Source organism: Candida theae (genome assembly GCF_024610275.1).
Source record: "Candida theae strain CBS 12239 chromosome Unknown scaffold32, whole genome shotgun sequence".
Classification (NCBI taxonomy): domain Eukaryota; kingdom Fungi; phylum Ascomycota; class Pichiomycetes; order Serinales; family Debaryomycetaceae; genus Lodderomyces; species Lodderomyces theae.
In genome coordinates, this window is record NW_026261367.1 from 51614 (window position 1) to 64876 (window position 13263).

Consider the following 13263-nt stretch of genomic DNA (forward strand, 5'->3'; position numbering starts at 1 on the left):
AAACACTTTTCAAATAGAATGCTAAACGGTAACCGTCCAATGATTGTACACCACTATGTCTTTGCCTTTATGTACTCCGCTAGCGACAACTTCTTTGCCGGTTTCGTCTCCTCCGTCGTAGATCTACTACGCTCATGGGGTCTATTTATCTGAACCTGCAGCTGTTTCCTACTCAATGGTTCCACCTCCTTCTTTGCATTGTCAATAGAGACCTCTTCCTTCAAGTTCAACTCTTGACAAACTTGTAACTCAATACTGGTTACGAGTTCAGGAATAATAGGAACGGCAAGATCCTCTACATCCCCATCCTCGTTATCACACTCATCAGCTGTGTTTGCTTCGCTCCATGAAGGATTGGGCTCAGCAGTTTGACGAGCACGCATTAACAACCTTTGCTTGTATGGCACTTTCAACAACACATCAGGTTTAACTCTTGGAACCTCATTTGATTTCGCCTTTCTCGCATGATCAAGTTTAAACAATAGTTTTTCCTGCAATTGTCTATCACGTTCAATCATCCGTTCATCCCAGCTAATATATTGTCGATTTGGACGAGGCAACACCAACTCCTCTTTGGTCTTTGCACCAGTATTATTCAAAACCGCAGTCTTTCTTGTTGATCTCATCAAATAGCTCGTGGCTTTCTTGATCTTGAAAATGGCACAATTATTGTAATTCGAATTTGTTGAGCACCCACATTCAACAAATTGCAAAATGGTGTCAACATAAGCAATCAATGCAGATTTTGCATCACTGGGCAAATTTTCAAACTTTTCCGTGCTATTATTTTCATACAACTTCAAGATCGGATGGTTTGGATCCCATTCCCAAGGTAACCGCAACTCTTCATCTGCATTCTCCCCTTTCAATACAATTGGCTTTGAAGTTACCACAAGAAACTTGTACCTGCTGCTGTCGGGGAGGTAAACTGGACGTATCTCACAATTGGATGATGACCAGCACGATTTTCTAATGAAACGACTTTCATCACCAACAAACCTTGAATCAATGACAAGATCAACTGGTTGGAGTTCCTTTGTTAGCACCAGTGTCTTTAATACTTTTGGTCTAGTAGTCCCCCAAAGCAGATATTGATTATACTTGTCCATGCAATAATCATGGAAGAAATCGATTTCTCCTAAATATTCGATTATTGGCGTTCCTTCCGGTATCACAAGAGATTCATCACTGGTACTTATAAACAACGATAGTTTGGAAATCCCATTGAACTTTTGTTTCAGATTGTCCGTATACGGCTTGACTTCAACTCTGGTCTTGTTCACATTCTTCTTCTTTTCCAACCTATTGTTATCTTGAAAATATTTGGCCAACTTGGGTCGTATAATTCGACTCAATTTGAGTGCCTTGAATTCACTCTCTGACATCACATTTATGCCAACCTTCTCTTGGTCTTCCTTTGCCAAGCCGGTATACTCCTCATAAAACTCAGTTCCACAATTTGTAAGAAAAGTTTTTACTCCATTCCTCTTGTAATCGTTGTCTCGTAGTTGGTAGTATACCGACTGATATGGTTCAGCAACTACACCTTCCTCCAATAACTCATTGTCCTTATTGGGCAAATCTTCATTCGCCTCCTTCGGCTTCTCCAGTTCCACCTCTTCCTTTGCAGGCACCTTCTCTTCAGTCTTTCTCTTCTTTTCACCTTTGCCTGCGCTCAGCAGTTTCCTCTTGGTATTATCCACTTTCGATTCCTTAATAGGTTTCTCCTCTAGCTTCGATTTCTCCCTTGCATCTTGCTCCAACTGTTCTGGTTTCAATCTGGCCAACGTCTTTTCCCTAGCTACTGCAGGATCAAATTTGCCCCACTTAAGCTGGTCACAAAAATAACATTTGTATTCGTCTTCTGGAACCTCTTGCCCATTCTCGTATCCCATACACACACAATGTTGCCATCTGAAACATATATCACACTGTATTGTAAATCCATCGTCATCATCAATACCGCATATGCATCCAATCATTCCAGAATCTGGGTCTACCTGATACGATTCTAAGGGAGGAATACTTGCCGATCTCTCTTGCTTTAAAGGAAATGGAATATCTGCTGCCGCTGTCAATGCTGCTGCGGCAATGACTGCATTATTGCCATCCCGTTCGCCCTTTCTCAAATCTATCCCCCGTTCATAAGCAGGACTCAAGAAATTTTGCGCATCGGGAGTAGATCGGCTTCTTTCATGTACTTTTTTAAAGGTGCCTTGTTTTGGCAAATTTGAAGGAGGTGAAACTGTTTTCCGGTTTGGAAGGGATTCAGGATCCACATTCACAATAGGCTCAAACTCTCCTTGAAGTTTCAGCTGCAGCTGCAGCTCCACCTTCAGTTCCAACTCTGGCTCCAACTCTGGCTCTGGCTCATCATTCATCAAACTTCGAATCGAGCTCTTTTTCGGTACTTGAGTAAGCTGCTGAGTCGACGGTTGTTGGTTTGATGTTGGAATGGTAACAATATGCGAGGAACCCTCGTGTTGTGGTAAAGGTAAAGGCGCTGGATGTAGCGGTGGCGAGGCTTCAGACTCTGTTGGAGATTGTTGGTGAGCAGCCGCACTAGCAAACATCAACAACGTCGATGCATCTTCTAGTAGTTGTTTTTCGTCTTGATTACCCATGGCTGTTGGAGAAAAGTGTGTACTCTAAATGTGTGTTGAAATTTACTCTTTACTCTCTTTCGCATAGAAAAATGAAATTTCTGTGGATTTGGTTTTGTTATACGATATCGTTTAATATATTTCACTATTTACATTATGTATACATTCAAAATCATCCAGAATGCGACGTCTCCCCATCCTTGCTTTGCTTCAACTTCTCCAAATACTCTAGCTCCTTTTTCAACGTGTCCATCGCATAATACACCTTACTTTGTAGGTAAAATGAATTACCTTTCTCCTTCGAGTTGACATCAAACAAGTAATTGTACTTCTCTTCTAGCTTGTCTAAGGATACCTCATTCTTTTCCAAATTCAAAATCTTCATTGCTTCCTCTGTGGATATTCCTCCTTGTGAAGCGGCTTTGGCTGGTCCTGCAGCAGCTCCAGCAGCAGAAGCTTTAGCTGCCTGTTTGTATGCTTCCGTGAATGCTCTACCAAAAACGGATGCACCGGTGAATATCACATTTACAAGCAATCTGTGAGCCATAGTGGATAGCGTTAGTTGATGAGATGAGTGGGTTGACTGCGGTTTTACCTGTCTTTGAGATCTTTGTTGAAAAAGAGTTTTGTCACGGAAAAAAAATAATCATCGTAAAGAGATTATATAACTTATTACGTAATCAGATTGAATCCGTCGCAAGAACATCGCAGCAGCGTCAGTTTGAAACACACCCACACACACACACACACACACACACACACACATCGATATCCTTCAACTACGAATACGCAGACTCTGAAAGAGTCGCCATTAGCAATAATATGTAGAACAATGTCCAAGAGTGAATTCAATTTTGCGTAAAACCACTATCGAATTGGGCATTAAGTTCATATCAATTTAAAGAGATGAAACGAGTCAACTACAATGGACGTTTGTTAGACGTTGATATAGCTGACTAGCTTGGGTTTATAATCTTTGTAGAAATACAAAACTGAAGATAATCCCCAGTCATGCAATCTAGATTCTCTTATGAATGTAAAATGTTAATCATTTAGTTAACACTACTGATGTTGAAGAAGAAGAAGAAGAAGAAAAGTGTGTGTAAAATTTTTCACAGAGGAAAAGTTTCTCTTTAAATAGTGATACGTGATCCTGTATATAGAAGTTGACACTAATACTCTTTGTCGCGTTAAAGTCGCGACATTAGCTTCATACCGTTTGCCATCTGAATTACATAGCTGTGAGATCACCATTAGACGGTCAAGATGGACTATCTAAATCTACTGGTGGGTTGTACTATTATTTGTTTACTCACCATTGTAGCAACACCCAACGAGGCGTGATCGAGTTGCTTTCTTCTTTCAATCAAAGGCTTCCCTCTGTATTTTTCCTTCCTCGCTTTTCCAGTTTTTGTTTGTAACTTCCTTATCACAACAGCAACCCTTTTTCTCCTTCACAAGACAAACCCCCCCCAACTTAGCATGACAAAGAGAGATATAAGCTCCAGTGACGAGGAAGATGAAATACAGCCAGATGACTACGACGATTTTGAGTTCGTAGACTCGGATGAAGAGGAACTTGATGGAGCCGAAGAAGAGGAGTATGGAGAGGAATCAGATATTTCGTTTGAATCAGATGATGGGGAACTTTTCGACGGAGAAAAGTCTTTGACGACTCCACAATCAAAGACTATTGATGATTCAGTGAGTATCGGATACAATGGAACTGCATACCATGCATGGAGCATGGACAATTTTATCCAGACTCATTTCCTTAACTCGTTAAAAAAGTTACAGAATTTTAATTTGGAAGGTTGTTCGGATAATGACTTGTTGACTATGTTGTACGTGAAAAAATGGCAACTGGATGTGGTTTTGGATGCATACTTTGGCGACAAAAACAATTTTATGGAACAATGCGGTCTACCGTGCAAATCCAACAACACTTTTGAGACAGTAGAAGATTTCACTTGCTTTATTTGTTGCGACACCTACGAGTCAACCCAAGTTTATTCCTTAACGTGCAAGCATCAATTCTGCATTCAGTGCTATTATCAGTACATCATGAACGAAATCAACAATGGCCGTTTGATAACGTGCATCGATCCAAGTTGTAAATATACCATTCCGTTTCAAGACATTGCTCGTATCATTGCTATCGTTGAAGCTGACAAGACATTGATTGTTGCCGAAAAACCTCTTCGCGAGAATCCAATGCTTATAACCGCGGTTAGAGAGTGGGTTGACACAAGAAATACCTTCAAATGGTGTCCTGCTACTGACTGCGCCAGCTTTACCGAAATTGCCGATATATCATCCATTAAAGATGGCACTGGATCCATTGACTTGACCCTAATTCCGATAGTCGGATGTGCTGAACGCCACGAATTTTGCTTTGATTGCAACTACGAAAACCATCTCCCATGTCCTTGCTGGTTGGTCAAGGCGTGGGTGAAGAAATGTGAAGACGACTCTGAAACAGCAAATTGGCTTGATGCCCACACGCATTCCTGTCCCAAATGTCACACGTCTATTGAAAAGAATGGCGGTTGCAATCACATGACGTGCAGAAAGTGTAAGCACGAATTTTGTTGGATATGTTTTGGTGATTGGAGCAGTCACTCAAACAATTACTCGTGTAATCGGTTCCCAGACAATGCAAAGGAAGACACGGCAAGGAAAAACAAGAGCCGAGCTACTTTGGAAAGATATTTACATTTTTACAAGCGGTACGCCATTCACGAATCTTCAATGAAGGGTGATCTAAAGACGTTACAGAAAATTGATGATGTTACAAAGCTCTACATGGAGGAAGTTAGGAAAAAGGGTCAACACAACCTTTCATGGAACGATGTACAGTTTCTCCCTGATGCAATGAGAGCCTTGCAGAATGGTAGAAAGACTTTGAAATGGACGTACTGCTTTGCATTTTATTTGGTCAAGCTGAACTTTTCCGAGATATTTGAGACCAATCAAGATTTCCTAAACAAGACGGTTGAAGATTTATCGGAAGTATTTGAGAAGATAATTGCTATTGATAAGCCTGACAAAGTGGAGACTATTTTGGAAAAAAAGAAGGACATTATCAATCTTGCTGAGTTTGTCAACATGAGGAGAAAGACTTTGGTCAAGAGTGCCGAAGAGAATTTGAAAAACAAATTGCTTCGTCTTGAACCTGTGTAATTTTTGTATGGTTTTATTTTTTTTACTTTGAGAAGCTTTTAATGTCACTAATCTCGAAATCTTATTCGCGATAAGAGAAAACAATAACATTTTCTTTAAATTAGGTCACGTGAAGATAAGGACCCCTTAATCGATCAACGATTTCGAGATAAACTTCAAAAGGGAGGAAGAAAATTGAGAAGGTCAGACTCGTGTCAGTGCAAAGTGGAATGCGTGTGCTCAATAGTCAAATAATTGAGAGGGGTAGAACTCCTACGAGAGAGGCTCCCATTCAGCATGATTTACGAATTGCGAAAGGGGAATCAAAGGCACAACACTCAAGACAAGAGCTCCTCCAACAGGCTGTTAACTACAGGTCCTCATTAACAAGATCACTCACACGGCCGTCTCATGACAATTCAAAACAGCAGTCTGTTCATAGACCTGAATACAAACGATGGAGCTCATATGAATCACCTGCCCGTTCTAAAGATATTAGTCCCTTCACCATGATTCATGATCAATATGATACAAAGCGCCCAACAATAACAACAACAACAACCACATCAACATCAACAAGTAGCATCTACTCGACCACAGACAACTCATTCAAAAAATTAGAGAACTCTATACCTCAACCTAACTTTCCCAAACCAAGTCTCTATGAAAAAATGACCAATTTTGCAAGTGACGATGACAGTCTCAGTGACACAACACAACAGGAAGGGGACGACACCCAATATGAAATTGAGCTGGTTGAAAGTAAAGATGGTCAACCCAACTTTGAAGAAGTGATGCAACTTGCACTTCAATCAACGGAGATCAGCACTACTCCCAGACTCAACCGCACACAGCAAAAACAACTAGATCTAAAGAATCTATATCAAGACGAACATAGTGGCCAGCTCGATTTGAATTATGAGTGGAAAATTCAAAACGAAACAATCGTGTCGCAGTATACAATGATTCGATTACGTTTTGCATCTCGTCAAGTGCACCGAAAGCGTATCGAATCAAGTATGGGGGTTTTGGGGTATATCAAACGACATTGCCAACAAGTTAATTCTGCTCCTGTTTCAATTGGTAAAAATGAACTTGTACTTCGACAAATTTGGGATGACGCAAATACAATATTTCAAAAGGAATAGTAAAAGTTGTGGATTTTTGCTGACTCAGTCAGTGCTGTATTAAAATTTACAAAAAATCTTTATTATAGGATAATCTCTACACTTTTAGTTATACTTCGACAACTAGTCTTTTTTTCCATCTTCTTTGATACATCTTCGCGGATTCTTGGTTCTCAGTCCCCAAAAGAAGCCTCCACATATTCTATTGCCATTCCTCGGTGTCTTCCTCGTTCCTAACACTACCATTCCAAATTACATGAAGAGTTCTATTACTCCATTTGACAGACCTCTGTTCTAACTCAATTGTAATTTACTCTGATGCTCGTGTTATTAGGGTAATATTGCATCTGTACAGGTTTGGTCCCTTCTTGTGTCACCTTTGAAAAGCACATTCGCGCCACGAATAAAATTTTCTACAAACAATCCAAAGTCAAATCAACGGAGAACCATCATTAAATTGAAGCCATTGCCCATGACGAAACGACTCAATTTGCCATATACGACGCAAGATCTATTTCCTCAATCGTCCCCCTCTGCAAAACATGGATCAGTCCGAGCCGGGTCAATTGCGTCAACCCCCTCATCGCTATATATCCCGCGTCCAACATTCCAGCACAACTCCACGTCTTTCAAGTTCAAGAACAAATTCAAAAATGTGAAAACAATGGTCAAGAGACTATTCAAGCCCAGCACGTTGGATTTTGAAACGGCAATATGGGAGATTTTCCATCTAATCATTAATCCAAAAAAGATGTACCGTTCACATTATTACTATCGGCAACTGCAACAACATCCCGATGGGAAAACTTCATACACAAGAGATGATCCGTCTTTTCTTATTTTAGTAACGGGGTTTCTATCTGTGAGTGCCATTGCATGGGGGTTGGCTTACTCGCCCACCATTTTGGACATCTTTAAATTGGTTTTGTACATGGTTGTTGTTGATTTCTATGTCACGGGTTTCATAATTGCAACGGTGACGTGGTTGGCAACCAATAAGTTATTCAACTTGGAAGTGGGGTTAAACAAGTACAGCGCCAACTATATCGAATGGGGGTTCTGTTTTGACATTCATTGCAATTCATTCTTAATCATTTGGTGTTTGCTCTATGTTGTCCAGTTTGTTCTATTACCTATAATCCGAATGAAGAAATCAATAATAGCGTTGATTTTGGGAAATTCGCTATATTTTGGTAGTATTGGGTACTACTTTGTCGTGACGTTTTACGGGTTCAACTCATTGCCATTCATCTCGTCAAATGTTGTCAAACTGAATGATCGAAATCCCGCCAGAGTATTACAATTGATTGTCGTAGCTGGTATTTTACCACTTTTGGCTATTGCATGGCTCGTCACACTCCTATTTAGAGTCAACGTTGCTGACAAATTGGTTGAATCCTACTTCAACTAGGTAAACAAAACAAGCGTGTAAGAAAAGTCTATAGATGTTATACTTTTTCGTCTAAATACCTGCCAACTGGTCTAGTCTATCTCCAGCAGCCTTTATACGCATGCTGGTTCTATTGCTCAACTCGTAATCACCATCGCCTACAATTTCTGCCTTTTTCAACCACGCCTTACTATCAGCAGCTGCTCTCTTCACGTCCATGTTTGAGTTTGGTCCCGTTTCTTCTACCCATGTAAACATCGTGTTTTCGTAAAATGCAGTTGGGTATAAGTACGGACTATAAGTCATCTTGTGGAATCTGAATTGCGGAGAGTCAGAAATGACAATCTTTGACAAGACATGCTGTTGAAGTAAACGAGAACCTTCACGTACTTGGCCCATTTGCCTCAAGCAAACGGACTGGAGGAAGTATCTAATCATTGCTTCGTCTTCGGTCTCTTTGATCTTTGCAAATGAGTGGTTACTGGTGTTTGCAGAAAACTCAGCGTTTGGCGCTCCAGAGTACCCCAACATCTTCAAAGCAATCTGGAAATGATCCTGAGTCATTCGGTTGTATCCGTTCCAGAAATAAACCAACTCATGAATCAAAGAAGTACCCACCAAATCAGCAAGCTGGAGATCGGGATGCTGTTTCTTTCTTGCTTCGATGTGTTTGTTCTTACGCAACAAAAACTTATCAAACGGCATTTGCTTACCACTACCACCCAATCCTCCTTTCTTTTGTGCATTGTGGCCCTGTCCCGGGACATAGCTCAATGCGAGCTTCATATATTTGGAAAACAAATCCGCATACTTTTGAGCTTCTTGTTCGTCTCCCTTACTAACTCCCATTCTAATCATTCTGTACTTTTCAAGATAACATGAGGCAGCCATGAATAAATACACAGCTTTTGACCAGGAGTTGATGTCAATCAAGTGGATCAAATCTCTCGCTGCTTTGTCGTATTCGTGCAAGTAGATATATACAATAGCACGATCAAACACCAACAATGACTCAATTTGTTGCATTTGGATCTTGTTATTTGGATCGTCGGTGAAATTCTGCATAAGTGTGCTAGCTCCAATCAAATCACCTTCAGCCGCCAACATTCTACCCTCTTGTAATATCCACAATGCATTGTGTGGAAAGTGTTGACGAGCTGAACGTAACAACTGGCTGGTGTAGATTGGTGGATTGTCCATAATCTTTTGCAATTCCTCATCCAGTACTGTTAGCTTGTTACTCAACAGTATAACACTACTACTTCCTTTCGATTCGGGTAATCGAAATCCAGTGTCGACAAATTGCACGGGTCCATCATAAAATACCAACAAAAACAACAATGCCAACTCACCATGGACATTTCTCGAAGTAATTGCAGTTCTCCATAGTAATTGAAGACCAACAGTCCTATTACCTTTAAATCCAACAATTGACAAGACTGCACCAATAGCTGGTGGGATCAATGACAAGACCACCTGCAAAATTCCAAAGCACAATTGCACTCCTGAATGGATAAATTCATCAGTTGTGGAAACATGGACATAGGTATCCGATACGTTTGCTTGGGAACTAGGCGAGGTATCAACAGATGAAACAATTGATTGAGCACTTGACTCGATATACGAACTTGGAACGTCACTCACTGCAAGGGTATCCAATGCGTCCTCAAACACCTCGTCGTCGTCTGAGACATTGTTTTCTATATTCAATGGCTTGACATAAGCTTGCTTTGCTAAACCAACTGAACTACTCAGGTCTTCAAACAAATTGAGTGTTTCGGTGTTACCCAAGTTCGAACCTTCAATCCGGGCCTTTCTCATTTGGAAAATTCTTTCCAAATCTTTCATCAATCTGATATCCTCGGGCAACGAGCTTGACGAGCCGTTCACAGGCTCAAATCCAGGCAAGTCAACCGTACTAATTGATTGATTATTATTATTATTCAAAAAGACACCATTACTCTTGCCAGCGGCTCCCATTGTTGCCTTTCTTCTCAATTTCGCCAAGTTTTTGTTAAAAAGCGGCTCCAGTTCTTGGATTTTCTTATGCACGGAATCCAAGATCTGATATGCTTTTCGTAGCTTAAACAACGCCTTTGCGCTGTCAACGACACCGTTATTCTCCTTCAACAACATCAACAATGCATTCAATAAAGTTGACTCTGCTAAAGTTACCTGAAACTCAGTTCCCGGTGGGTAAATTGTGGATGTTGCCAAGTGGTATCGAGTGTTGTATTTAGAATTAGCTTGAGAGGCAGTTTCAGCTTCAGACAATGTGTTGTGCGCTTTGGCCATAACCTCAGGCTCAAAACCTAGCGTAGCCTCAATGAACTCCATAACTCCCAATGCCAAGGGAAAGACAGCACGAGGCAGATCATCCTGTGACGCCAATTTTGCTTCCCTTTTCAACAAAGCTATCCCCTCATTCGTACGATCATCCAAGAGGTAGTCCATAGCCTTCAAGGCGGTTTCAAAATCGTGCACCTGCTTCAAAATCCTGTCATAGTTGCTACTGGAGTTGGGGTTGTTATCCAGTGCATTTTGATTTGAAGTTGTGGGATATAGCGACAAGATGGATGCTTTTTTTCTCAAACCTTTGAACATGACCAGTTGTAAAGATGGATAAGTAAAAGTAGGTGAATGCAAGGGGCGGGGCTATTCGAGAAATGAAAAGTGAAAGAACCTGGTTAATCCGATGTCGACTTGTGGAAAATTAAATTGATCTCGTATAAAACTATGCACCGTTTAGGAAAAAGAGAAAAAAAAAATAAATAAAAAAAAGTATGGAGTGTTTCACAGGCGCGGGCGATAGCGAGCGAGCGAGTGAACGAATAAACAAAAAAACCCGCAGCAGCAACCATTATGGATAACTTACTACTAATTAACTAACTAATTAACTAACTAACCAACTAACTAACTAACTAAACGGCCCAAAAGAGAGTGTGTATGAGAAAAAAAAAAAAAAGAAAAAAAAAGAGATTAGACAGTAACGCACCACCTGCTAGTCGGCTAAAGCCTTCAGAGTCAATAGTATTGTACATGGTTTGACTCATGATACTTCATGACAGTAGCTGCGGAAGTTGAGCAAACATTACGGGCTTGATAGGAAAGTGTAGAGAGAGTAAGACAACAAGAGTATCTGTGTTTGCGCGCAACTCTCTCTTGGCGAAATGACAACCATCATTGCTCCACAGAGCCCGCAAGATAACAAGTCCACAGTCTCAACCTAATGGAGAAGTGGGGGATTCATGCAAGTTGCTCTCTAATCATGGTTCTACTACTGCCACAGCCCTTGTTGTTCATATATGATTACCGGTTATATATATTTAACACCCCCAATTGAATTTCTTTTTTCTTTTTATATATATAAACTGTGCCCCTATCTTACGAGTTTGCCGACCGCTATATGCAGGTCTTCCCCGCATGTGATATAGTAACTTTGTAATATCAATTTGACACATAGCACAATTTGGAGATTCATGTCAAAGAACATGAACTTGTGATGAGGATGATGGTGTTGAGTAGCGGAATTTGGTAGGGACAGAGAAGCTGATGGTGGTTTACAAAAATAAAGAAAGATCAGTGACAGAAGAGGGAGGAGCTTTCAACATCATGCGTTAACATGGTTGGAAGTCAGACTGCTCCTAGGAGATCAAGACAAGGACGAGATACTACTTGGCTAGTGTATCAGTACATTCCTTTGAAAAAGAGTTTGCTCGATTTACTGACTATTCTATTTCAAGTAATGTGCCTCGATGAAGAGCTGTGATTTGGCATAACAAAAAAAAGACACCATTATCCTAGTGGACTACAATACGATGCTTTAAGTTGTCAAACTTGTCAGCCAGCGTTTCCACTCCCGTTTGATATCCCACCACCTACTTTTATTTTTGCTATCATATATTCTTCACCCCCCATTGCTAGATCATTTTCATAACCTATTAGCTATCGTATTCACCAATGACAAAATTGTTCTTTAAACTATTCAAGCTTTCCAACTCAAAGACTACTCCTGAAATACCCAAAAGGTTACCCTTGATTGAATACCCTTTGATTCCAAAACAATATCAGCCACAGTTGGGAAAAGGTGACTTGAAAGAAGCTGGACTTCTTGAAAACTTGGATCATTTGGATGTTTTTGATACAATTTGTCGCGATGCAGTGTTGTTTATGTTGAGTATTTATCATTTGTTACTGAATTTGCGTGATGGAGATGCAATCAAAGGTGGTGAGGATGTTGCCGTTGTTGGTGCAGGCACAGACTTTGGGTCCAAGTTCCACGAAAAGTTCAAGCAGATAATGACTCAATTGGCATATGTCAGTACCAACTCATTCACTTCGGACCAAATAGATGACCTTCATTTTTTGTTTAATGATTTAAAGTATACGTGGAATGTCATAACAATTGCAAATAGTTTAAAGATTGTATTGGATGATGCATTGAAGCACAATGTCAATGCATATTTCAAGAGAGTTTGGGCTTATGAAATTGCAGAAGACGATGAACGGTTCTTGACTGATTTGTTTTCTGCCAGCTTGAGTATCTGGGAAACGAGAGTTATTGCATTTGTAGCATCGAGAGAATAGATTTATACATAGATGATGTTTATGCATGAGACTTTTGAAAGACTGCAGAGGAGATGCGAGTGTAGAAGTATGTGCAATTGTGATTATCTTTGATAACACAAGAAGAACAATCACTTTATAAAGAATGCAGGAACCAGCATCTTCAAATCTTTGAAGTGAGATTGGTTATGCCCACGTAGTTTGAGGTGAGCACAAGATATGCTTACATCTTGTTTACCATCTTTCTATTCAGTCTACCGGTCTATTGATTTGACTGCTCTGAGAAGACCAAACTACAAAAGAGGAGTCAGTGTGGGAGGGGGAGGGGGTATGTGTTACATTTCTTAAAGGGTAGAATTTCTTTTTCCAAGAACAATATATTTTTTTTTTTTGTATAAATAGTGCTGCAAAATTC

General features: G+C 40.3%; 7 protein-coding genes across 7 annotated transcripts; 4 read left to right on the forward strand and 3 right to left on the reverse strand. All coding sequences in view use genetic code 12, as the record gives it.

Moving 5' to 3' along the window:
* Positions 1–53: 53 nt before the first annotated feature.
* Positions 54–2624, reverse strand: SET3 (histone-binding protein; the record flags this gene model as incomplete). Its single annotated transcript, XM_051750297.1, has 1 exon — positions 54–2624. One exon carries the CDS (start codon positions 2622–2624, stop codon positions 54–56), a length of 2571 nt encoding a protein of 856 aa, XP_051610361.1.
* Positions 2625–2775: 151 nt separating this feature from the next.
* On the reverse strand, positions 2776–3150 carry PAM16 (import motor complex subunit; the record flags this gene model as incomplete). The annotated part of the gene is made up of 1 exon (XM_051750298.1): positions 2776–3150. The coding sequence occupies one exon, from the start codon at positions 3148–3150 to the stop codon at positions 2776–2778; it is 375 nt and encodes a 124-aa protein (XP_051610362.1).
* Positions 3151–4085: 935 nt separating this feature from the next.
* On the forward strand, positions 4086–5786 carry KGF57_001125 (E3 ubiquitin-protein ligase; the record flags this gene model as incomplete). Its single annotated transcript, XM_051750299.1, has 1 exon — positions 4086–5786. One exon carries the CDS (start codon positions 4086–4088, stop codon positions 5784–5786), a length of 1701 nt encoding a protein of 566 aa, XP_051610363.1.
* A 209-nt stretch (positions 5787–5995) lies between these two features.
* Positions 5996–6913, forward strand: KGF57_001126 (uncharacterized protein; the record flags this gene model as incomplete). Its single annotated transcript, XM_051750300.1, has 1 exon — positions 5996–6913. The coding sequence occupies one exon, from the start codon at positions 5996–5998 to the stop codon at positions 6911–6913; it is 918 nt and encodes a 305-aa protein (XP_051610364.1).
* A 451-nt stretch (positions 6914–7364) lies between these two features.
* On the forward strand, positions 7365–8303 carry KGF57_001127 (uncharacterized protein; the record flags this gene model as incomplete). Its single annotated transcript, XM_051750301.1, has 1 exon — positions 7365–8303. The coding sequence occupies one exon, from the start codon at positions 7365–7367 to the stop codon at positions 8301–8303; it is 939 nt and encodes a 312-aa protein (XP_051610365.1).
* Positions 8304–8354: 51 nt separating this feature from the next.
* Positions 8355–10886, reverse strand: IML2 (Iml2p; the record flags this gene model as incomplete). Its single annotated transcript, XM_051750302.1, has 1 exon — positions 8355–10886. The coding sequence occupies one exon, from the start codon at positions 10884–10886 to the stop codon at positions 8355–8357; it is 2532 nt and encodes an 843-aa protein (XP_051610366.1).
* Positions 10887–12242: 1356 nt separating this feature from the next.
* On the forward strand, positions 12243–12869 carry KGF57_001129 (uncharacterized protein; the record flags this gene model as incomplete). The annotated part of the gene is made up of 1 exon (XM_051750303.1): positions 12243–12869. One exon carries the CDS (start codon positions 12243–12245, stop codon positions 12867–12869), a length of 627 nt encoding a protein of 208 aa, XP_051610367.1.
* Positions 12870–13263: the final 394 nt, after the last annotated feature.